The 25,145-nt window shown below is 47.0% G+C and overlaps 1 protein-coding gene across 3 annotated transcripts in view; it reads right to left on the bottom strand.

Annotated features, from left to right (window-relative positions):
* TMEM255A (transmembrane protein 255A) overlaps positions 1–25,145 on the bottom strand; it is a 46,019-nt gene that overhangs the window by 6,468 nt on the left and 14,406 nt on the right. Inside the window, exons 3-9 of one of the 3 annotated variants that reach the window (XM_022561859.2) lie at positions 24,064–24,126; positions 21,815–21,904; positions 16,742–16,810; positions 14,339–14,410; positions 13,857–13,945; positions 6,698–6,860; positions 453–596 (exon numbers count right to left, since the gene is read on the bottom strand). In XM_022561859.2, the coding sequence (XP_022417567.1) occupies positions 453–596; positions 6,698–6,860; positions 13,857–13,945; positions 14,339–14,410; positions 16,742–16,810; positions 21,815–21,904; positions 24,064–24,126 (690 nt within the window). The remainder of the gene's footprint in view (positions 1–452; positions 597–6,697; positions 6,861–13,856; positions 13,946–14,338; positions 14,411–16,741; positions 16,811–21,814; positions 21,905–24,063; positions 24,127–25,145) is intronic. The other 2 variants (XM_022561860.3, XM_089904131.1) reach the window with 2 other exon arrangements.

Here is a 25,145-nt window from a genome sequence, read left to right as displayed (position 1 = left end):
GAGAAAAAGAAGGGACTTCTTCCTCATTACAGATTTGATTCAAACCCGTGTGTGGCTCAGAATGCCCTTGTGCTAAGGAGGCAGGCCTCTCCCAGTGGCAGAGAAATGGAAAAGGCCACTGTTGGACAGGGGTCCGTGGTGACATACTCATGAGTACCTCGGTGTAGGTCAAGGCAACTTGGGACACCTGGATCCTATCTCCTCTCCCCTTTTCTTCCCTCATTCTGTTTCTTCTCCTCTTGTGTCTTTCCCACCCTCCCCATCTCTCCCATCATTGCCTGCCTATGCAGTCCTTAAGCTAGTCACTGGTACCCACAGGCTGCTAAAGGCCCTCAGGGATAGAGAGCCTGGCTATGTCATATATATTAGGAAGGGTCCATAATTAGGGAGAGAACGAGACAGCATGAGCGAGAGCAAGGGTAATGGAGAGTTCTTTTTCTCTCAAAACATACCTGAAAGTCATAAGCAGAATAAGGTGGCAGATGAGGAGGGCTATGGTAGTAGGTATTATAGGATGCCACTTGAGGACGAGCGTAGTAAGAAACAGTCGGATGGGCATTTTCAACAGAACAGTTCAGTGCTGGGAGAGCTGGGTTCTGCAGAAAAACATAAATTGGAAACAACATAAACGTTCATCACTAGGAGAATGGTTAAATAAACCATGGTACATTCGTACTACAGAATACTATGGAGCTACTGATAAACAATGATGTGCACCTATATTTAGTGACAGGGAAGTTGTCCAGGATATATTGTTAAATTAAAACAACAAAAACAAGCCATTGGCAAAACTATGGAGACAATAAAAAGATTAGTGGTTGCCAGGGGTTGGGGTTGGGGAGAGGAATGAATAGGCAGAGCCCAGAGTATTTTTAGGACAGTGAAAATACTGTTTGCCACCATAATGATGGATACATGTCATTATACATTTGTCCAAACCCATAGAATTACAACAGCAAGAGTGAACCCTGGGGCTTCCCTGGTGGCGCAGTGGTTAAGAATCCGCCTGTCAATGCAGGGGACACGGGTTCGAGCCCTGGTCTGGGAAGATGCCACATGCCACGGAGCAACTAAGCCCGTGCGCCACAACTACTGAGCCTGCGCTCTAGAGCCCTCGAGCCACAACTACTGAAGCCCACACGCCTAGAGCCCGTGCTCCACAACAAGAGAAGCCACCGCAATGAGAAGCCCACGCACCGCAATGAAGAGTAGCCCCCGCTTGCCGCAACTAGAGAAAGCCTGTGCGCAGCAACGAAGACCCAAGGCAGCCAAAAATAAATAAATAAATTTATTTATTTTTTAAAAAAAGAGTGAACCCTAAGGTAAACTATGAACTTTGGGTGATTCTGATGTGGCGATATAGCTTCATCCTTGGTAACAAATGCACCCCTCTGGTGGGGGCTGTGGGTAATGGGGGAGGCCATGCACGTGTGGGGAAGGGGTACATGGGAAATCTCTCTATCTTCCTCTCAATTTTGCTGTGAACCTAAAACTGCTCTAAAAAATAAAATCTTTTAAAAAAGCCACCATGTTACATTAATGTAGCATAATCCCAGTTTATGTAAAAAATAAAGACTCAATTATACACATGTGTGTTTGTCAATGAAATTAATCTGGAAAGATTCACAACAGACTGTTAACTATGGTTATCTCTGGGGAGGGCAGCAGTACTAGGAAGTAAATGGGGACTCTTCACTTTCAATTATATAGCCAAGGTTTTCACAATTAATATGTATTACTTGTGTCATTCCCCCACAACTTATTTTGAAAAATTCAAACCTGTTGAAATCATTTGTATGATTTTCAAAAACAAAAAAGAAAAAGAAGAAATTGAGACCCCAAATACAAAATGCCAAACGGACAAGGCTATTGCTATTGCTGTGACAGAAATGTGATCAATCACAAAGGGTTTATAAAAGTTGTAAGGATTCTTGCAGATTCCACCCCCACTTTTTGGGAAAACAAAGCAATGCAGAAAGAATTTAATACCATTTTTATAACATGGTGACATGTGTAGCCCTTCAAGGGTTAAAGCTAATCTTATCCAGGATGGGGCTGCAGATTTCAACAAGGCCAAAACACTGCTCAAGGAAGCCACCACCGCTCATTAGTTCCCAAGCAGGACTGTGCGCTGTACCTTATGAGTGCCACATGGGTCAAGGTGTGGGTAAATGTTCTTTCCATCATCCATGTCATTGACACCCCCTCCATTCATGTGGATAATCGACAGCTGTCTGTAAAATCTACATGTCTTGTTTCTGGTACGTATCTACTTTGCACTAACGGAGAGCAGAAGCTTCCTCTCAAGTGATGAAAATGTGTGGGCAGGCTTTGGCAATGTCACAGGCAACCATGGTGGGATGTTGGCAGAGGAAACTCCCTTATAGCAAGTTTCAACACAGTCTGTTGCTCTCTTCCTTGGAGTGGGTTACTGTTTACATCTCTAGGAGGTTTGAAGAGCTACAAGCCTCAGTCATTATGATGCTGCTCACAGACAACCAGAGAAATGTTTCTCAGCCTCTCTCTTGTGTGGGAGAGAACTTAGATCTTGACCATTCCAAGGGCTGGCTCGCGTTACAGAAGAGTGCTCAGAAATGCCCTTACCTCTCCACAAGGATTCCAAAAAGAAATGTCATCCCTGAGGAAGTCTGAGAAACCATGTTCCGTTGGCCTTGTGTCAGTTAAAAACACACCCTCCAGCTCTTGCAAAACGAAACCATTTCTTCTATGCAAATAAACTAAGCCTAACCATAGAGAAGCAATCATGCAATGTAAACTCTGTCTAGAAAAGGTTTTGTGCGTGCAGCGAGGCTGGGGGTCCAGGATAATCTTTGAAAGGAAGTTGATTATTATAGAGAAAGAAACACAGGCGGAAGATTAAATAAGCACAAGAAAGCCACAGAAGAGAAGTGTAGAGGACATAGAGAAAATGGACAGGGCACCAAGAGAGGTTGAGGGAGTGAAGGGGGGTGAAGTCAGGAGTCAGGCAGGGGAGAAGCAAAAGGGATGGCCCCAAATAATGGTCTGGTTATGGTTGTTTTTTTTTTTAATATTTACTTATTTTGGCTGCTCCTGGTCTTAGCTGCGGCATGCAGGATCCTTTGTTGCGGCATGCGGGATCTTTACTTGCGGCAAGTGGGCTTCTTAGTTGCAGCATGCATGTGGGATCTAGTTCCCTGACCAGGGATCGAACCCGGGCCCCCTGTATTGGGAGCATGGAGTCTTACCCACTAGACCACCAGGGAAGTCCCATGGTCTGGTTATGTTTTAAATCATTAATTCTGATTTTCCAATAAATCTGGGCTCCATCTCTACTTGTGTGTGCATATAGGAGTGTGTGTATTTCTGTACCAATAATTCTGGGGCTTAAGTTATGAGAGCCCCTTTTTTGACCAGTAGCATTCTGAGCTCCAGTGAAACAAACAGTTACTAGGTAGCACAGGAAATGGTCAAAGCTGTCTCTCCTGGACAACACTGAGTCTCTTCTGAGACAACAATTGCGGACTTTGGAGAGAAGGCCGCTTTGACTTCTCCTCACTTTACTCTAAACCAGAGACATCAAGTAGGAGAAAATGGCAAGATATCATCACCTTTTAAAGATTCACCTCAAATTCTTATATCTTTGGGCAGCAAGCACTTTGGTCATCAAACATTTGTTCAAGACCCTTTTCACCAAGCCCCTCTGGTCAGGGAAAGAAGACGTCTTTTTTCCTTTCAGGTTCCCACAACTCTGGAAACGATGCTCTGAGCTGATCTCTTTGAAGGCTGCCAGCTCACAGCTTTGGGCTCCTGGCCTCCCTCCTCAGGAATGCCCTTCATCAGCCAGCACCCTTGGGCCTCCCTGCAGCCCCCAAGGCATTCTACTCAAGGCGGAGGCAAGCCAAGAGTCACCAAGCACATTTGGACCCAGGCCGAGGATTTTATGTAGGCCTACCTGGTTGATGTTCCAGGATTTTCCACACCATGCCTCATTTTAATAAAGTGATCGAAACAATGGTTCCTCCTTGGTGCTCCCATCTTATAACTCCCGCTTGTTCTCTCCCGTCATGAATCAAATCTCCTGCCCCTGCTCTTTGCCTTATCTTTCGTTTTCCCCACTGGCCCTTGATTGGGTTCCCAGGCCTGGCATTTGATGACGCTCAGGTCTTCCCTCGCTCTCCTCCTTTCCTCTCCGAGAAGCTCCCAACAGGTGGAAACAACTTGCTTTTAATTTTTTTAATGAAAGCAACTAAACAAAGGAGGTAATATCTGTTAAAACACTTGTAAAACCAGAAAGGGTTCCACTCCCAGCTCTGCTATTTAGCCCTGGGCAGGTAACTTGACCTCTGTTGGCCTGTTTCCTCATCTGTTAATGGGGGGAATAATATTTACTTCACGAGGTACTAGTGGTGGTGAGAAGCGGAGAAAGAGGAGAGTAAGGGGAACATTACTGGCACCTCTCAGGACAGACTGTCAACAAACCCCTATTCCCCTAGAGATCAAGGTCACAGTGAAATTAACAGTGCAGACTGTACACCTGAAACTAATACGCTATTGTAAGTCAACTATACTTCAACAATTAAAAAGAGTTCAGAAATAAACCTAAACATCAATGGTCACCTGAGTTTTGACAAGAGTCCTTGCAGGAGCCCCACAGAGCCTACCAAGTGGCCGCCAGCCACTCCATTTGTACATCAGGGCGCTTGGCTGCCCATGTCCGAGAGCTCGAGGGATAATTCAGAAGCCTTATCACTCACCCTGATGTCCCATCTCAACTCGCCAACCCCAACCAGAAGCTTCGTTTCCAGCCAGAGCGGCTCAGATTCTACACAAAGCCTCTGCTTTCACCTGCCCCCTGGGGAAAGTCTCCAAGAACAAAGGGCATTCTTTTCTCCAAAGAAGCTCCAACCCAGAAACAGCTTTTCTGAAGCTTTCTCACCCCAATGCTCCATCAGGCCTGAACTTACAGGACAGCCTTCTCCCTCCAAGGGGCCCCCCTACCTTGAGGCTTCCCCCGAGCTTGGGCTTTCCCGAGTGGGAGGAGGGGCCCGGGAATGAGAAATGCGCGTATGAGAGAGGGAGGGGAAAAAAGAGAAGGACAGTCGGGGCTGGGCAGGAGCAGGGTCACCAGCGGGAACACTCAATACTTCCAGTTAGCCCGGTTCTACTGGGGACTTGGTGCCCAAGACTGCAGTTTTTTCTCTTCCCTGGTCCTACCGCACCTTTCACTTTCCATTACTCATCCTTTTGACAGTCCAGGGCCAAACTACAAACTGTCTTTCAGCTTCCTGTTCCTCAGTGACCCCCCAAATGGGACAGAAACAGCCAAAGCCCTAGGGGTTATCTGCCTCATTTCTGGGGTCAAAGGAAAACCCTTTTTAGGCACAAAATGATTTCCTAGACATGGGTGGGACATTTCTTTAAAGCAGCCATACTCAACCATGGCCACAGTTGGAGTCACCTGGGGGGCTTTTAAAAAAGTATTGATGCCTGGGCTTCAATTTAGACCAATCAAATTGGCATCTCTGGAGGAGCAGTCCCGGCAGTCTGAATTTTTAGAGCACCTCAGGTATTTCCATTCTAATCTGAAGCCAGGTTGAGAACCATAGCTCTAAAGCTATTATCTCCATTATTAGAGATCAAGGTTTATTAAATAAGCAAATAAATGCTTTGAAATGCTTTAAAAGCAAAAGAAGGAAGGACCCCACTATTATGGAGCACCTACTGGGCGCTGAGTCCTGGGGTGCCTTTTCAGACATACACACGAATATGGAAAAGAGTTGAAAGGGAGCACAGGGGACCCAGGGAGACTGAGTGAGGTTAAGGTTGAGGACAAGAACTGACCAGCAGTTTAGCCTAGGGCTGGGCCTTCACATGCAGAAAGAGTCCGGAGGCTCTTTCTGGAGAAACTCCAGGAGGAAATTCCTGGGGAGGGGGAGACGAGCAGTACTCTTACCTGTAGCTAAAAACGTCTCTGCTTCCAGCTCTCCCAAAGTCTGTTAATGGAAATACCACCCAAAAAGGTTTCTACTAAAAGTGTGTGTGTGTGTGGAGGGAGTGGGGGGCGGTAATTAAAGGCTATGTTTACATAACTAGCATGAGCTCCACCCGCCCCCAGAATGTGCCTCAAAAACACAGGCAGGGCTTCCCTGGTGGTGCAGTGGTTGAGAGTCCGCCTGCCGATGCAGGAAACACGGGTTCGTGCCCGGTCCGGGAGGATCCCACATGCCGCGGAGCGGCTGGGCCCGTGAGCCATGGCTGCTGAGCCTGCGCATCCGGAGCCTGTGCTCCACGACAGGAGAGGCCACAGCAGTGAGAGGCCCGCGTACCACACACAAAAATAAAACAAACAAACAAACAAACAAAAACACAGGCAACTCATGTTAACAAGAAATGTCTGCAGGCTGATGGCATCACCTGGCTCCTTCGACCTGAGCTGTTTGAAACCAGCTACATTTTTTTTTTTTGGCCCCACTGCATGGCATGTGGGACCTTAGCTCCCCGCCCAGGGATCGAACCCGGGCCCCCTGCAGTGGACACACAGAGTCCTAACCACTGGACCGCCAGGGAAGTCCCAAAGGCAGCTACATTCTTGAACCAACGGTTTCTGTTCCTCCCTTCAAAGCGTGGGTCCCCATTGCCCCCAACCGTCTTGCCTCGCCCCAGCCCTGACAGGAGGAGGGGCCTCTGTGGGATGGGAAGTCACTTCCTTCCTTACCATGTCCTTAAAGCCCCCCAGGACAGCGGCAGTGATGATGCCCAGGAAGAGGCCGACGATGTTGAGGATGGTGGCGGACCAGAGCAGGTGGTAGAGGTGGATGATATCCTGGCAGCTGCTGACGTCAATGTACTCATAGTAGCCACCGGTGATCTCCACCCGGCTGGACGGGGAGAAGCACATCCAGTCAGTCTCCAGGGAGCAGGCTGTCCCTCTAGGGCTTTGGCTACCATGCGGCTCAGTGAAAAGACAGATGGGCAGGTGGGGAGCTATCGTAAGGGACATCGTAGCCAACAATGCACTCGGGGAGCAAGATACGATAATCAATCAAAGTGTGACTACCGTTTATCCCCAAAACCCTCCTACCTGCCAGAGAAACACTTGTTACCATCAGCTAAGGCTAATCCTAGATGGCAATTATTGACACCTGCTATGTGCCCGGCAAGGGGCTAAGCATTTTACAGACATGAATTCATTACATCTGTGCCAATATGGCGGCTTCTAGTCAACAGGTGACTATTAAAATTAAGTAAAAAATTCAGTTCTTCAGTCTCACCAGGCACATGTTAAGTGCTCAGCAGCCACAATTTTAAGGGCCACACTAGTGGCTGGTTACTGTACTGGACAGAGCAGATTACAGCATTTCCATCATCACAGAAAGTTCTATTAGGCTGCGCTGCAAATCCTTACAATATTGTGTGAGGTAAGTACTACCACCATTCCCGTTTCACAGATGAAGAAACTGAAGCACAGAGAGGTTAGGAATTTCCTCAAGTCGTAAGCGGTAGAGCTGGGATCTGAATTCAGGCTTCAAAGATTTCAGTGTTTCCTCTCCCAAAACAAAACACCAACAAACAAAAAACAACATCCCAATAAAGTACTAAAGCTGAGTTCCTGCACAAAATCTGAATATCACCTCCTCAGAGAGGCCTTCCCTGACCACTCTGTCCAAAGACATCCCCACCCCCACCCAGCCTGGTCACTCTCTAGCCCACTACTTGCCATGAACTGAATTGTGTTCCCTTCCAAAATTCATATATTGAAGCCCTAACTCCCAAGGTGACTGTATTTGGAGAAGGGCTCTTAGGAGGTAATTAAGGTTAGATGAGATCGTAAGGGTGGGGCCCTAATCTGATAGGATTGGTGGCTTTACAAAAAGAGGAAGAGAGAACTCTCCACAGGCATGCACACACTGAGGAAAGACCACGTGAGGACACAACAAGAAGGTGGCCATCAGCAAGCCAGGAAGAGAGCCCTCACCAGAACCTGACAATGCTGGTGCCTGATCTCGGACTTCCAGCCTCCAGAATTATGAGAAAATAAAGATTTGTTGTTTAAGCCAACCAGTCTATGGTATTTTGTTATGGCAGCCCAAGCTAATTTCCCTTCCCTAAATCCTCTGCAGCACTTACTCCTTACTAATGTGTGTGCTTCATTACTGTCTGTCTCCCTAACTTGAATGTGAGCTCCATGAGGGTAGGGACTTGGTTTGTTTTGTTCATTGCTGTGCTGGACACATAGTTGCTGCTACATAAATACTGGTTAAATTAATTAAATGGAAGCTCCTGTCTTCCTGGATGTTGCAAACTAGTTTACAACTTGGCCACTGGAATCAATAATGAATCTTAAACACTGTGATTCTTACAATTAAACTTAGAACCAAACCCCCTGGCATCAGGATAGTTATGTGTGACACCCCTGCTATAAGAATATAGAAAATGAAAAAGAAAAAAAAATTAAACGTTAACCTCCAAAATGAATCAGGGAGAGATTATTCACAGAAGACTTTTAAACTTTACAGATGAATTATCTTAGAATTCTTTAAAACCAGTGCTTCTTTAAGGAATTGAAATCAGTGTGGTTACAGGACAGCCTGCGTCAAAATCTGTGTTTGTGTGTCTATGTGCCTGCCTATGTCACTGTGTTATTTGTGTGTGCCTGTGGGAGTCTCTGTGTGTCTGTGTGTGTGTGCATGCATCTTTGAGAAAGAGATGGTTAAACATGCAGATTCTGAGGCCCAGCCACAGTCCTACTAAATCTGGCAGAATCTCTTGGGGTGAGGCTCTGGAATCTGTGTTAATGAGCTCATTGATATTTGAGACCCGCTGTTTTAAATAGTAAGCTTCCATAGTGAAATTTTAATGGTGTTTCAATTCATCAGAATTTGAGCTAGATTTCAGGTTTTTCGGGAACATAGCTGGACACCACCTGGAAGCATACATTGAGTGTCTCCTATTAGCTGGCATGGTACTCGAGCCTGGGGACGGGGCAGGGAGGATACACAGATTACTTACTGCTCAAAAAGGCACCGCTGTACAAGGACTCTCCCCTGAAAAAGGCAGGCCTGTGTATAAGGGCGAGTGTGGGGTTGTAGGGGTGCAGGGGAGGCTTGAGAATCAGCTTCTGACTTCTCCCCAGGTATCTTTGCTTATGTCCTAAAACACTGAGGGTGGGCTGGTAGCACATACAGATGGGTGGTACAGCAGAGCAGACTCTGGAATCAGACTGCATTTGAACCCTGGCTCTGTCACTTATTTGCTGTCTGACCTTGAGCAACTTTCTTAACTTCTCTGAGACCAGGGGATTTCATGAGCGAATGCACGGAAGCAGTACTCTAGCACATTGTAAGGGCCCCCCCCCAAAACATGTAGCTGTGTTTTTTCCCTTTTAAGAGCCAGCCTCTGGCAAAATGACTCAAACCTTTGAATCGTGTTCTTAAAGGCAGCGACGCTTTAAAAGCACAGACCACAACATGGGGCTAGGTTAGTAGTTCATTTAAAAGTATCCACTAATTGTGGAGAATATATGTTTGGTTTCAGATTGAGTGGGTTCAGCAGCTACTAAAATGATTTTTAAACTGAACCGTGAAGCAAAAGAACATTAATACTAGATCGGATTCAGGGTTTAGCTAATTAATGTGGTTTGTTTCTGTTAGAGATTCACGATTCCATTTGGTTCAGTCTCTGGGCAGAGCTTTGCCTGATATTCCATCGTTTGGATTCTCACTTGTCCCACCCTCAAGCCTCCATGACTGCAGCGCCCTCCTGCCGGACCCCATCACTGCCTGGTTCAGCTTCCTAACACATTTGTAAAACTAAGTCATTCATTTAATCAAAAGCCTTCCCTGGCTCCCCATTACCTTCAGGAAAAAGTATCCCAATTCCTCAGTCTGCCATAATCCAACTCCAAAATGGAATCCACATTCCAGCCAGGCTGGAATCCTCAGAAGCACCAAACTGGCCATGCTGGGTACTTATTCCAGACCTTTGCTCAGGTTTCTCCCCCTGCGTGGGAGGTACTGCCCTCTGTTCTCTGCCTGTCCTGATCTCTCCCGCTGCGCAAAGCTTCAACACACACTTCTCATTCTTCAAGGACTCCAGCACCTATTCATTAGCTTTGTACCTGGACTCCCACAGCCTCAGTCTGTTCTTCTCAGTTTGGCACGTTGCATATGTCAATAATTCAGCTATTCATTTCATCTGATATTTACCGAGAGCCTACCCAGTGCTGAGTACCGTGCTGGGTGCTAAAACTACAACCAAGGCCAAGGTGGACACGATGGCTCCGTCTAAATTCTAACCTCTGGAGGGCAAGGTCATCTCTTACACTTCTTTTGTGTCTCCCTCACTGCCTCCTAGCTGGGTGGTAGAAATGTTATGGGTCATCAATAGATACTTGGTGAATGAGTCACTGAGTTCAAAGACGGATCATTGCATTGATCATAAGATTGATTACCCAGTGCGGGCTTTTACCCCCTTGCTCCCAACTTGCTGGGTGTGACTGGAGAAACAGATAACCTCTCTGTGTTTCAGTCCCCATTCAACAGAGTAGGAGGCAACAGATCTTGGATAAAGCCAAAGGGCATCCTTCTGCTCTTCGATAAGGGCCTGGAACTATTCACCAACTGTTGGTGGACAGGCAGCGGCTATGGGCAGCCTCTGTGCATCTTTCTCTCACTGCGTGTATTCTGTGTATCAGTCTAAATTCCCCTCCCCATAATCCCCCTGGTAAATTGAGTTCCTTAAGGGCAAAATGTTATTTTAAGGATATCTATCCTTCTAGAACAGTCCCTGGCACACAGTAGGAGCTCAGTAAAAGTTTGGCAAAGGGAGGAATGGATGAAAGTGAGCTATCATCTTTCATTTTATTCATCGTCAGCTGCGGCAGTTCACAAACCACGCCCATTTCCTTTCGCGTCCTTTAGGTTACACACCGAAAACCAGTGATATTGACTTGACCTCTCCAAAGCTGAGTGAAGGCTGAAAGGCAGCTGCTGCAGAGCTGCGTCCTAGAGAAACCACCTTCCTGCACAGGGTGAAATGGAATCGTCTATGTTTGGTATTAAAACCTCGCTGCCCCTGACGTCAAAGAAGGTCTGTGGCTTCGAGGGGACAGCAGAAGCTCTGTTTCCGTAGTGCTGGACAAATGACTGCCTGATGTTTTTGTTCCCACTTGTTTTTTTCTTGGCCTCCTTTCCAGGAAATGGACTAGAGGAGCTGGTAATTGATTAAAAATAGGCTTCGTGTGAGGAAAAAAAAATACGCATTCGGCAAAATTAAAGTCTCGGAGCCTCAGAATGCTTGCAGCTAGCTATATTTAGGCCTGGAGATTAGGTCTCCTTCGAGCTGGCTGGAAAAAGTCTCAGGTCAAAGAAAATCTTTTCCTTCTATTGTAGGATCATCACCTCTTAAGTCTCGCGCCTTGCTTTCTGACCGCATGGGACTGTTTCCTGATGAAAAGCTCAGTAAGTGCTTTTCTAGTGGCTTTGCCCTTGGAATCTCAACGCTACAGACCTGGGCAAGGCCTCGATCGCCGCCTGAGGCTGGTCCCCAGGCATCAGGTAGGTGAACAGCGTTTCCAGCTCAAAGGTCGTTAGGGGCAGTGTCCCCATGAACCCTCTTAGTTGTCTGGTCCAATAGTTTATTTTCCTGGGGAAAAGGGTGTTCCTTTTTGATCCTTTTTAACACATGTCACTCCCTTGTCATCAGGTTTTTCATTCAAGCCTGATCCTGTGCCGGGGCCTGAGGATAAAGATAAGATGAAGTTGTGTTTGCTGCCTTTAGGGAGCCCAGAGTTTAGCAGAGCTCCTCATAAAATTCCTTTAGGGCCTTGAAGACGATCCTGGCACGACTTGCTATAAGAAAGTCAGTTATTATGAAGTTCAGATTGACAGGAAGATAAATTGGGCTTGAGTCTCCACTTAAAAAAAATTCACCTAAGGGCTCAGCTAAATGGAATTTAAGGTAGGATTTAGTTTATTCAGACCTTTTTCAGAAACACACCTAATTGTGGAGAGAAAGGTGTGCCCATAAGGAATCACTTCTCAGCCCTCTCAGCGGGCCTCCTCTCTCCTCCTGGGATCTCAGAACGGAAAGGGAAAGGAGACGAGAGAGGAGAGCTGGCCAGAGGACAGGGTGTCAAAAGGAGGGAGGGGGTAAAAACAGAGGGGAGGACTGAGCAGGGGGAGGGGGATGGACAAGGGGAGGCAAGAGGAAAGATAGCAAACTAACCCCAATTCCCCTAGGACCTATTTTACATTCCTTTGATCATTTTTGGAAGGATGGGCTCAGGAAGTACAATTATAGCCAGCTCTCCATCACCGCTAAGGAGGGAAGTCCTTTACAAGTGTTAGTTATTATTACAACATGAATAATTGAATCTCCCAGATAATCCCCAAACCTCATTTGAGTCTTTAAGTTTCTCCTCCCCCACCGCCAAACCTTTTAACAAAATGAGACCGAAATGAGACCGGTGCTAGCAAAGAAAGTAAAAGGGCTGGCGAGAGTCCCCCTTCTCCTCCCACCGCTCCACTGCCTCTGGTCTGTCAGGTCTTTAATCCTCAAACCAGAGACACTGGCCCCCCAAAACCATGAGTACGGAGTGTGAGTGAGGAGGGGCGCATCCAGCTGACCTCTTTGGACCTAGCTCCATCCGGGCCCCTTCTGCCAACTCCTCCCTCCCTTCCACCCTCCCCCTCCTCAGCACCCCTGCACCGATAGCTGAAAGAAAATACGTGCATGGCAGGCACTGGCTGACACACCCCACGTACAGGGCCATTTACTTATGTTCTGCATCACCTGCTCACGCATTCCTGTCTATTCCACCTTCTAAATTGCTCTTAAAAGTACTCCTTGCTTTCCACCATCCCCAAACCAACTTAATCTAGACTCCGTTCCCTTTGGCCTGGACTCTTGCAGTGGCCCCCTAGTAGCCTCCAATCTCTAACCACTCAAATCCATCTTGCACGCTATACCCTTCAATGGCTCCCAGTTGCTCACAGGGTCAAGTCCAGAGGCATTCCTATGGCCAGTGAGCCCTCCATGATCTGATCTGTGACCAGCGCTCTGCCCTCACCTCCCCCACAACTTCTGGGAAGACCCTCCTCACCTCCACCCCACTTGGGTTTGTTTCCTAACTCCCTCCTTATCCTTTAAATCTCAGCTCCCACATACCCTCCTCCTTGACACGCCCCCCTTTGCCCCCAGTGACTCTGACTTCCAGTCATTTGCATAGAGAGGGTCTCCAGTACATCCCCAGATCCGCACTGCACTTCTCACACTAGACTGCAATCAATGGCTCACAGGTCGGTCATCCCTGCTAGTCTGCGAGTTTCTCCGCAGGACTCTCTGTATTCCTGGCACCTAAATATGTCTTGAAAGAGAATAAATGATGTTTTAACAATTGAAGGGCAGAGCGCCAGAGTGGTTGTAGCAGAACTAGCACCAAAATCTAAGTTCTGTGGGGGCAAGGAATTTTGTTTTGTTTGCTGCTGAATCTCTAGCGTCTGGAACAGAGTCAGGCTATTTGTTGAATGTTGTTGAACTTGGACTTAGACAGAACTGCGTGTGAACCCTACCTCTACCATTTTCGAACTCTGTGTCACCTTGAACTAGCTGTCTGTTTCCTCTGAGCCTCAGTCTTATCATCTGTAAAATGGGGATAATAATTCTACATACATCATAGGTAAGAATTAAATGAGATCAGATACTTGACAGCACCTAGCATAATGCCTGGCACAGAGAAGGCAGGTAATGCATGTCAGCTGAAATCCTTTGAAGACCAATGTCTTCTACTTCTCTGATCCCTACCGTGTGCCCTTCCCCCACCCTAGCCCTGCTCGTGCCCACTGTGGTCAAACCATCAGGGGCTCGGCACTCACTTGCCGCAGTTGTAGAGGTCACAGCAGAAGCAGGTGTTGCCCCGGATGCGAGGTGTGCAGAATCCACGGCTGAGGTGAGGGCAGTTCACCTGGGGACACACCACAGTGAGTAGGTGAGCTGGCACTGGATGGGAGGTGGGACCCTCTGGGATTGGTGCTGTGAGTTAGTGACGGATGGCTGTGAAATGAATACACCAATGCACGGGCAGGATGGGGCTGGGCAGGTGGCTGGCTGAACTCGTGTGTGAGGCAAGTCACTGTGGAGCTGGGCTCACGTGCAGCCTCAGCCACAGCCCTCAGGGCCCCATCCCTGAAGGGTGGAGATGGAGAGGAGGAAGGACGGATGGAAGGACGGACAGAAGAACAAATGGATGGTAGGAAGTGAGGATACAAGGGGTGGGAATTCAGGGTATGGGGGAAAGGGGACCAGATGGGAAGGAAGACAGAGGGGCCATCACATGCACTTTGAAGTACAGTAGTACCTCTCGAGCTGCCTGGGTAAGGTTCCTCATAACCCTCGCAGAAGGAGAATTTTTGGTTGAGGAACTTATGACCTTATATAGGAAAAATAGGGTTAGGGGGGCCAGGGTTACAAGTGAACCTATGGAAGTCATTATTAACATTTTTACAGTCACCAAGTTAACACAAGAATGAGAACACGATGAAATCCAGAGAATAGCAATGACATTTTACACATCTCGTGTTTGCAAAAAAAATGTAAAAATTAACTTCCATTTATCATCTCTTATTTGTGAGAAATCTTCCAGGCTCTCCCCCGCCCCATATGGATGCAATGAAGTGCTTGTAAATTTGTTTCACTGTGTTATAGAGAATATTGGTGGTAAACGCGCACTTTTTTCTATATTGGGTCCTTCATCCAAAAGCTCATGCCTTTCTGATAAGCTGTTGGCACATACATCTTTCTACTCCTTTCTAACCCGAGAATAGTTAGAAAAATGGTAAACTGGTGATTGGGGAAGGAAAGTGGGGCAAGTGGATGGCACTGTTCACACGGTGTGTTAAGGAAAACAGCTTCCCCTGAAGTCATGCAACGCAGTCACCATTCCATATCCACTTGCCACCTTTCTCTAACCTGAAGTTATGCAACGCAGTCACCATTCTATATCCACTTGCCACCTTTCTCTAACCTGAAGTTATGCAACGCAGTCACCATTCCATATCCACTTGCCACCTTTCTCTAACCTGAAGTTATGCAACGCAGTCACCATTCCATATCCACTTGCCACCTTTCTCTAACCTGAAGTCATGCAACGCAGTCACCATTCCATATCCACTTGCCACCTTTCTCTAACCTGAAGTGATGCAACGCAGTCACCATTCTATATCCACTTGCCACCTTTCTCTAACCTGAAGTGATGCAACGCAGTCACCATTCTATATCCACTTGCCACCTTTCTCTAACCTGAAGTTATGCAACGCAGTCACCATTCTATATCCACTTGCCACCTTTCTCTAACCTGAAGTTATGCAACGCAGTCACCATTCTATATCCACTTGCCACCTTTCTCTAACCTGAAGTTATGCAACGCAGTCACCATTCTATATCCACTTGCCACCTTTCTCTAACCTGAAGTCATGCAACGCAGTCACCATTCCATATCCACTTGCCACCTTTCTCTAACCTGAAGTCATGCAACGCAGTCACCATTCTATATCCACTTGCCACCTTTCTCTAACCTGAAGTCATGCAACGCAGTCACCATTCCATATCCACTTGCCACCTTTCTCTAACCTGAAGTTATGCAACGCAGTCACCATTCCATATCCACTTGCCACCTTTCTCTAACCTGAAGTTATGCAACGCAGTCACCATTCCATATCCACTTGCCACCTTTCTCTAACCTGAAGTCATGCAACGCAGTCACCGTTCCATATCCACTTGCCACCTTTCTCTAACCTGAAGTGATGCAACGCAGTCACCATTCTATATCCACTTGCCACCTTTCTCTAACCTGAAGTCATGCAACGCAGTCACCATTCTATATCCACTTGCCACCTTTTTCTAACAGTCACAAGTTTACCATTTTTCTAACTATTCTCAGGGGCGGGGGGGGGCATTGACTTTCAATTTGAAGTTAATAGAGAACCAAATGGTCGAGGTTGCTAGAAGCACATGGTAGAGTTTTATATTAAAGGGCTCTCTGGATTGGAGAGAGGTGAATGTGAGCTGAAATGAAAGTTCTCCAAAAATGACCTGGAGCCGAGCTTCACCTCACCACCCACTGCCTCTGCTTCTGTGTGAGGCAACAAGGAACCCAAGGAGAGCCATGCGGGGCAGGAGAGACACACCCTCACGTGTCCACTCAAGCAGCAACAGACTGGCCTCCGGGCATGTCGTGACAGGGGCCAGGCCGCCAGCCCAGGCCTCCCCAGAGCCTCAAAGTGGACAAGGCTTCTCAGTGACCCTCATTTGGCTTCCTGACCCCTCCCATATGTGGGACTCAGACTCTGCCTCCCCGGTCCAGGCCTGCTGCCTTGGTGGGGCTCCCACTTTTCTTCCAGCTGGACATCAAGTCCAGGCAGCTGAACCATCATCCACGGACATGGGGGAGGGACCTACCCTGTGGCCTCTGTACTCTTCATCTGTCCCTCTCGGGATCAAAGCCACACACTGAGAGGCTGCCTGCTGGGGTCAGAGGGGCAGCCTGTGGCCACAGAACAAAGTAAATCTGATTAGGCCTCATGAGGCTCTAACCTATGACCATGGCCCCATTAGCACTGTGCTCTGACCCACTGAACAAATCAACTAAACATACCTTGTAGCAAGCTGTAGGCCTGGGAAAAAGAGTAAAAGAAAGGGGGTTCCAGGCAGAACAGGAGCCTTTCCCCAAAGGTAAGGCGTGCAGCCTCCTTCTGGCTCTTACCTCCTCAGCTTCCTTCTGGGATGTCTTGGGCACATAGTGGCACCGGTTAGCATAGAGTGGCTTCAGATCCTGGAAGCGGAAACACCAAACCAAATGGGTTTTGGCTTTGGAAAATAGAGCAGCAAGTGCTCTGATTGGTAATAAAAGATTTGAATACACACACACACACACACACACACACACACACACCCCAGAGCAGGTAGTGGGTTGGGTTGATTTCTGAAAGCTGCCCATCTAGCGAGCCTGAGAATGTGAGGATCAGATAAAAATGTTCTAATAACTGCTTTCTATTGGGCCACTTGGTTAATGAGAAATTAGGAAATTGACTGAGAAGTGGGTTTCTTGAAATTTCCACTCTGGTTTTCTTTTATTGCTAGTCTTTGTCTCTTTGCAAAGAGTCCCCAGGGAACAAAAGTCAAAACTCCAAGTTATTGCAACATCACACTCCCAATCGGAGGGAGGCCAGCTCCAACAATGAGGATTCATTATCACCTGGGGACAGGACCAGGGCTGGCTGACACGTACACTCTGCTGTCATTGCCACAGCTTTTTCAGAAGGAAGAGCTCAGGAAGCAAGCCCCAGGGGGATGGGTAGCCATGGAGCCTGCTGTAGATTTTAACTCAACTGAACGATGAGCCATTTTCACTCAATTACACAGATTAAAGACAGTGAACTCCAAAAATACCACTGAAGCCCAGAAGACTAACATGGGGCTCAAGGACAGTTGACTAACCCTGCTGGCTTGGGCAGCTTCCTGGTGAGGGAGCTCTCAGACACAGGGGCTGGGGTGGAACAGATAGATGCAATCCAGTGCTACCTGGAAACTGTCAGTCAGGGGATGCTGCCCACTTTCCGGGGGACACTAAACATCCCCTGACTGGTAGGGGGCTTCGACCAAAAGCAGGTTAGCACAGGACAAGCAGTTTATGCAAACTGACCTTTGGAACTCGGCCAAAAGCACCTTGGCAGAGGGAGTTTATCTATTGCCCCTCCTTCCCCCTAAACCCACTTCTCTCACCATTTTCAATAATCCTGGTGGCTGCTTTTCCCCACACATGTGATTGAGCATCTCCTGCACCTGACACCCAAGTGCCTCCTTGCCTCCCTGCCTGCTGCCCCGTCAAGGACCTAGGACCTTCCATCAACTGCTTCCACATGAATGTCCTGACCGCTCCGTGTTCTGAAAGTACACTGCCCTGTGGGCTCAGCCTGGCGTCAGGCTGGAAAGGAATGAGGGTTCTTATGGTCACTGCCAGCAGGGTTTATTTTCCGACTTTGGGCAATGGCAGAAGTCATCATCATCCTGCCAAAGGGGAGGCTTGATGTGCTGGTCGTAGCCCTCCTGACCTCCTGGTTCTCCAAAGAGCATTCAGCCACCAACTGCCTAAATGAAGACAGATGTGTGTGTGTGATGGTCGCCCATATGCTGCCTCTGGGTGCTCTTGTGCACTGAGGCCCCAGGGGAGGAACAAGCCCATGTGACCGGCCGGTAAGAAAAGGCCACTTAGCCGCGCAGCCTTTTCCATCCGAAGGGCTAGCAACTCCGGAGTGGAGGGCTGGCCACGAGACTGCTTTCTGCTGAGTGTCAGTGTGCTCTGGGCGAGGCCCTCTTAGGGCGCGTTCACACCCATTATTTCATACCGTCCTCATGTTAACCCTGAGAGGCAACCAGGTTGCTATCACATCCACGTGGAAGAGGAGAGACTGGGCATGAGGAGGGAAAGGGATTTTCCCAGCTAGTTAATTGCTATATTCAGGGAGGGGAAAGGAAGGAAACTGGAGACGAGAGAGAAGGAGTGAGACACATTTAGAGGGGGGTCAGGAGGTAGGTCTTAAGGGGAAGTGCATATGTCCCCAAGCCAAAGGACAGGGCACCAGGAGGTTAAATGGCTCCAACAACAGGAAAGGCTGGCTCTAACCCACCCGAGTGGTGCTGGGGTCCAAATGTGCCTTTCATTTAAACTGGCCAACAGACATCACCATAGATTAATAAAGCCTTCTCCCTCAAAACTGTCTGGGTACCAGTGAGGACTGGCAGATGTCTTAGGACAGGTACAGTGTAGGCAAAAAGGTGTTCTCAAAGACTCATCCAGCCTTACCCCAACCTCCCGAATCAAATGCTCTACTGCAAGCCACTAACGGCAGGAGGTACAGAGGGCCTAGACTCAGAAGCTGGAAGAAACTTCCAGTAAATATAATTTGGATTTTTCTCCCATTGCCTTTGGCTGAGGCCAGTGATCAAAACCTTTAGGATTTTAGGAGTCAGGGAAATGCAAATCAAAACCACAATGAGAAACCACTTCATACCTACTAGGATGGCTAGAATTTAAAAGTCGGATAATTACGGGAGTTGGCAAGGATGTGCAGAGACTGGCACACTCAGATACTTCCAGTGCGAATGTAAAACAGTGCAGCCACTTTGGAAAATTGGCAGTTCATCGAAAGGTTAAACGTAGTTACCATATGACCCAGTACTTCCAATCATAGGTATATACTCAAAGGAAATGAAAACATATGTCCACGTAGAAATTTGAACACAAATGTTTATAGCAGCATTATTGATAACAGCCAAGAGGTGGAAACAACCCAAATGTCCATCAACTTGTGAATGGATAACCAAAATGTGGTATATCAATACAATGGAATATTATTAGACCATAAAAAGAAAGGAAGCAATGATACATGCTACAATATGGATAAATCTGGAAAATATTATACTAAGTAAAAAAAGTCAGGTTACAAAAGACTACATGTTATATGATGCCATTAACAGGAAATGTTAATTAATATAGGGAAATCTATAGAGAAAGTAGTGGTTGCCTAGGACTTGGGGGAGCAGGGGGAATAGGGAAGTGATAGCTAAAGGGTATGGGGTTGTTTGGGGGATGATAAAAATCTTCTAGAATTGACGTGATAGTTTGCACATACCTGTGAATGTACTAAAAGCCACTGAATTATATACTTCAGATGGGTAGATTATATGGGACGTGAACTATATCTCAATAAAGATGTTTAAAAAAAGAAACATTAGGAGTGGGAGGAGGAGGGAAAAGGAGGAAGCCATTTTAGCTCATGATGCCATGAAAATCTACTGCAGGCTTCTTGGCCACTAGGCCTATGTTGCCATGGAGACTGCCTCAGAGTGAAGCGTGCTTGTCAAATGGGGATAATAACACCTGCCCTACATATCTCACAGGATTGCTGTGGGTCTCAAATGAGATAATAGATGTTAAGGCACATTGAAACACTAAATTCACTATACAAAAACAAGGAATTATTGTTATTAAGATGGCGCCTGTTGAAACAAAATAGCACACGTACTGTGATTGTCTATAAGCATGCTACAAAAATAGGTATATACTCAGAGGGTAATATGCAAAAATTGCATATGCAATAGAATTGCTATGTTAGGGTGGTAGGATAGTGGATGTTACAAGTTCCTGTTGTGTCACTTGCCTTTTCAAAAAGAAAAAGATGAAGAAAAAGATGGCTCTCTCAGCTAAACTCAAAAGGGATGAGTCTGATATAGGGGCTGACATATTCCTGACCCCAAAAGAAAACTGGGCTAAAAGCTTCTCTCTTCCATCCCATACTTTTCCCCCTGCCCAGTAATTATCTCCTGACATGCCAGCACTGACCATAGGAATTCCACTAATCTTGGCAAATGAGGGACTGACTCTTATGTCCAGGAGGAGAGTCCAAGAGCAAGTTGGGATTGAAATAATAATGTTGCAAATCATCCTTTCCCAGATCCATCCATACCCAGGACACTCCCTCAGGATGACCTGCACTATTAGCCGACGATTGAAACGGAATAAAATATGATGGATCCACACAATATACTGATAATACAATTTTTCTCTAATTCAATTGTTTTAGAAAACATATAATTCCAACTAGTTCATAGGATGTTTTCATTTTCAATGTTGGTTCACTTGGGGGAAAAAATGAGTATCTGAGGTTTTTGTGGGAGCTCAGGAAGCTGCTTGGTTTGCTCTCGATTTGGGTTTGTGGGCCAGATCAGGGCTATACTATGACCTCCCTGGGACTTCTGCCTTTTGTGGACAGCTTCCTCCATTAAAAATTGTTGAAAATGATATTTCATTTATTTTGATTATATCTTATGACTGCATTGGTATAAAGACAAATTTCTATTATGTGTGAAAACATTTTTTTTGGCCTAAAAGTTCATCATTTTTCTTCCGATTGGAAAAGAAACGATCATATTTTTCTGGGACCCTGAAAGTCCGTGGGTCACAGGCACTGTTGTCTGCTGAGCCCAACGGAGAAGGCGGCCCTAGGCCAGATATCTGGAATCGTAAGAGATGGAAAGCGCCGACCGAGGGGTGAGGGCTCCTGCAGGGAGCCCTGTGGGAAGGACCCGAATCCCAGGCTTCTCCAAGAAGGAGCACAGGTTTGGGTTTCAGGAGTAAAGTAGCCTTAGTCGAGGCACAGCTTCTCCAGAACAGGAAGCATTTGGCGCCTCTACTCCAGGACTGGGCTCGTTTTGGAGACTTCCAGCTCTGGGGCTTCCTCCGGATCCCAATCACGTCACTCCTCTCCAACCATGAAAACAGCGAAGTTCAGGTATCCTAGAAAAGGTGTCTGTCCTCATGGGCTGCTCTTGTCACTGTTGGAGGTGGGGGAGGTCAGCTATTGCCACCTCCAAGGCTCTCAGGAAGTCATGTGGCTTCCTGCGGCTCTCTCCCTGCCTGCTCACTCCCAACACCAATTCCAAGCCAGTCCCCTGGCCCTTGTCTCTGACTTTTCCAAATGTCACCCACGTGTCAACAAAGGCTTAGCTCCAACCCCTCCACCATGGGGAAGCCTGCTCTGATCCAAGGTAAACCACTTGGGCACTTAGAGTTTATATGCCCAGCTTAGACCAATTTCTCTAGATGCCCATGTGTGTCCAGGGATGTCCTCATTTTGACATCACCTCCTTGAGGCCGGTGATGTCACCTCCCTCTCCTGTACCCCTCACAGCCCTTAGCACACACCCAGCACACACACACTCGATGAAGCCTTGTTGTATTGCCCATTTACTTTAACCCAGGACTAAAAATACTCACAATGTGTCTGGCAGCGAAGACCCCGTCGACTATGGCACAACAAAAGGCTGCAATCACACCAAAGCTGATAAAGACGATGGAAGCCACCAGCTGTGGGAGTAGGGGTGGGGGACAAAGCAAAAGTGTCTGTTAGTCTTCCACTATCGCTGCTTCTGGAGACAAGGCGATCCCCAAGACACCGCCAGCCACAGCAGAACTCTGGCCTGCCAGCCCGTGTGAAGCGTGAATGCCCTTTTCAGTCACGCAGCACGAGTGGGAGCGGGGGAGGGCGACGCGGAGAAGGGGCCATTGAAGCACTTCTTACACTTTCAGGGCAAGCTAAGAAATTCACTCCAGGAGTCTATGAGTGCCCAAGGAAGAGAAGGCTGAGGAACTAGACTGCACGGCTCTTCCATTCTCAGACTCAGAAAAATGTTGGACCTTTGACATCATGAAGTCCCACCCCCTATTTTATTTATTGTGGAATTGGAGGCTCAGAGAGGGGAAGTGGTGTGTCCAAGGTCACTATCCAGTCTATGGAAGAGCCTGTGCCCACCAACTCCTAGTCTAGTGTTCTTCCCAACCCCTCATGGTGGGCAATGATGAAGAAGGGATGATTCTGAGGCCCTGCACAACCCTACATGGCCCTGCATCACTGAAGAAAGAGAACCCTCAACTTATTATGGCTTAGGTGTCAAAGACATTTTACAAGGTTTGAAGTCTCTGAAATTGATCAACTCTGTGTGGTACATACGAAAAAATTCAAGTAAGAGAAATGTTTGCTGGAAGCAGACTGCCCTATTCTCTGATCGTGTTAGATAACAGAAATTTTCCTAGTAATTTGTCTTCCATTACAAGGGCGATACCACAACCCAACGTGGGGGTAGGTGTTTCAAGGCGTAACCAGGGGCAGGGATAGGTACTGCCTAAGCCCACCATCTGCCTGTGTTGACCCTCAAAACACCCTCTTTGAGGTGTTTGGGGGGTAAAGTAGAGAAATAGCATGGCATTAAGCTGCTCCCCAGGGAGAAGGAGGAAATCACAGTCAAGGCCACCCTAAGGTCCTCCCATCTCACAGGCTAGAAGGTAATACTGATCTCCTTTGGGAGTTGTTCAGAAACCTCGCCCCATAAATCTCACTTCACAGCACTACAGAGAGTTGGTAAATAATGGATGAAAGATGTCATGAAGTTGGCATTATCAGCTATGCTATGATCAGCTCGACAATTAGAACTCCCCTGCCATTTTGAATAATTTAAACCCAGAGTGCAAACACAACTGGCAGCGGAGAGCCCAGGTGAAATGGAAGAAGAGAACTATTAGAACCCCCCTGAGGGTGATTCCCTACATTGCTGGGGGGAGAACACACGGTTAGAGTTCCCTGTCCCTGGAGCTGTTACGTTATCTGATTAAACTTGCTGTTAAATAGACCCTAGCATCAGTCTAGCTGCCACTAGACTTGTACGGGGAAGCCTAATGAGTCCACCATCTGACAACTCACCAGGCATCTTGATTTACAAGCCCATAAAACTGCAATATGCTTGCAATTCGGTCTGTACCGTCTTCTCTTGCCGTCTAGGAAGCCTTCTCAGGCTGAAGCAAGAAAATACAACAGTCTGCCCTTGCGGGCCCCCATTCGGACATAGAACTTTGTGAGTTTTACCTCCTGTTATATGCGTACCCTTCCTCTCAACGTTACACATACTTAGCTTTGAACTATGTATGGGTAATGGGAATACTTGAGGTTGGCTTCGTAATTTCATTTCGTCTTCTTGCGCCCTAAATATATTTGTTCTGTTAATTAAAGTCCCCTAGATTGGAATCTCCTAAAAGGCAGGAACCCTCTGCGAAAACTCCTCTCCAAGATTATGCATCAGAGAGGAAGGTGTGAGGGTCGCCAGTGAGCCAGGGCTGCAGCAGCAGGAGTCGAAGAAGCAAAGGCATCCGATGCGAGGACAACTGGCCTGACTGGATAGGCTGGCGCACTCCTTTGCGAAGGAGGAGAAAAGCAAAAGGCAAGATCCAGATTATTCCATCCCTGTGACTTAAGGAGACTAGCTGGGCCACTGAGGGGACATCAGGCAGGGTGAGAACAAGTCCCATACCACAGGGTCACTTTAAAACAAGTTCCCCGGAGGCTTAGGAGAAAAGTAAAGTAGCTGTTTCTTTTGTGGCCCAATTTGGGCAATCTTAAGAAATGTGTCACTTATCCACAGAAATGTTGAGCTTTTTCAGGTGAAGAATTTGATTCTATAACGATGAAAACTTACCATCTGCCGTTTGTTCTCCACGAGGTTTGATCCGATGATTCCAAGGAATGATCCAAAGCCGAGCTGCAAAGCAACATGGCACAGATAGCACGTGGGAAGATGGTTAGCCTGACCTCACAGTCGTTCCACCCCTGGGATACAATTCAGGATAACAGAAAATACCCGGGGTACAGATGCTAAACCCGTGCAGCTGTTACACAAATACAGTATGAGTAAGAAAAGTATTTCTCCCACCATTTGCCAATTTTTCCTCGTAGATATGAATCACACCTAAAAAGAAACTCGTGTGCCCAGAAGCTGAAAGTAAAAGTCAATCATAGCTTTTCAGAGGCTGCTTATTTCAATTTCAGTATCCATTACCTAGCATGTGACTGGTGAGTCAGTAAGAGACGGATAATGGTGAAAAGCACGCATTATATTCTGATCTTTATCTTTTCTTTGAAAGAGACCTTCTATCCTGATGCACAAATTACAAAATAAAGGTTTGAAATAGCGATTTTTGATGCATCAGACACGCTAATCAAACGCAGGAAGTACTTTAGAAATCAGCAAGCACCTTAACCTAGACTTAAAAAAAAAAAAAGAACTATTTTTTTTGAAAGCCTGTATTTGTGGTTGACCCACTGCCTTTTATGTTAGCACTTATTCACCTCTTCTTCCATCTCTGCTTCATTTATGGACAGAAAGCATTCATTAAAGGGTGAATAGAAATGGCGGTGTAAAACCCTGAAAAACAATTTCCCTGCCTAAGCGGCTGGGATGATGGCTCGGGGTAGCAGGTTCCACTTTGCTCTCAGTTCTGCCATTAGTGGATTGAGTCTGCCATTCTCAGCTGAAAATGATCCCTAACCGATGGCTGCTGTCAGGGGTGAAAGTGGAAGAAGTAAAGAGTGGTGGGAATGGACCAATAAATCCTAACACAAGTCCAGCAATGTAGTTACATTTCTCTTGACCCTCACTAAGGATCTGGCCTTCCATCTGCCGCCTTACCTTGGCTCACAGGGACATCTCTTTCAGCCTGAGGCCCCCAAGCCTTACACCAAGTCTTGGAAATCTAATGGACCCAAGGGCTGGGCAGGAGC

This window comes from Delphinapterus leucas, chromosome X, assembly GCF_059928025.1.
Source record: "Delphinapterus leucas isolate spDelLeu-1000000601 "Yukka" chromosome X, BTC_Dleu_Yukka2, whole genome shotgun sequence".
NCBI classification, from domain to species: Eukaryota; Metazoa; Chordata; class Mammalia; order Artiodactyla; family Monodontidae; genus Delphinapterus; species Delphinapterus leucas.
This window is presented reverse-complemented; position numbering and strand designations above follow the sequence as displayed.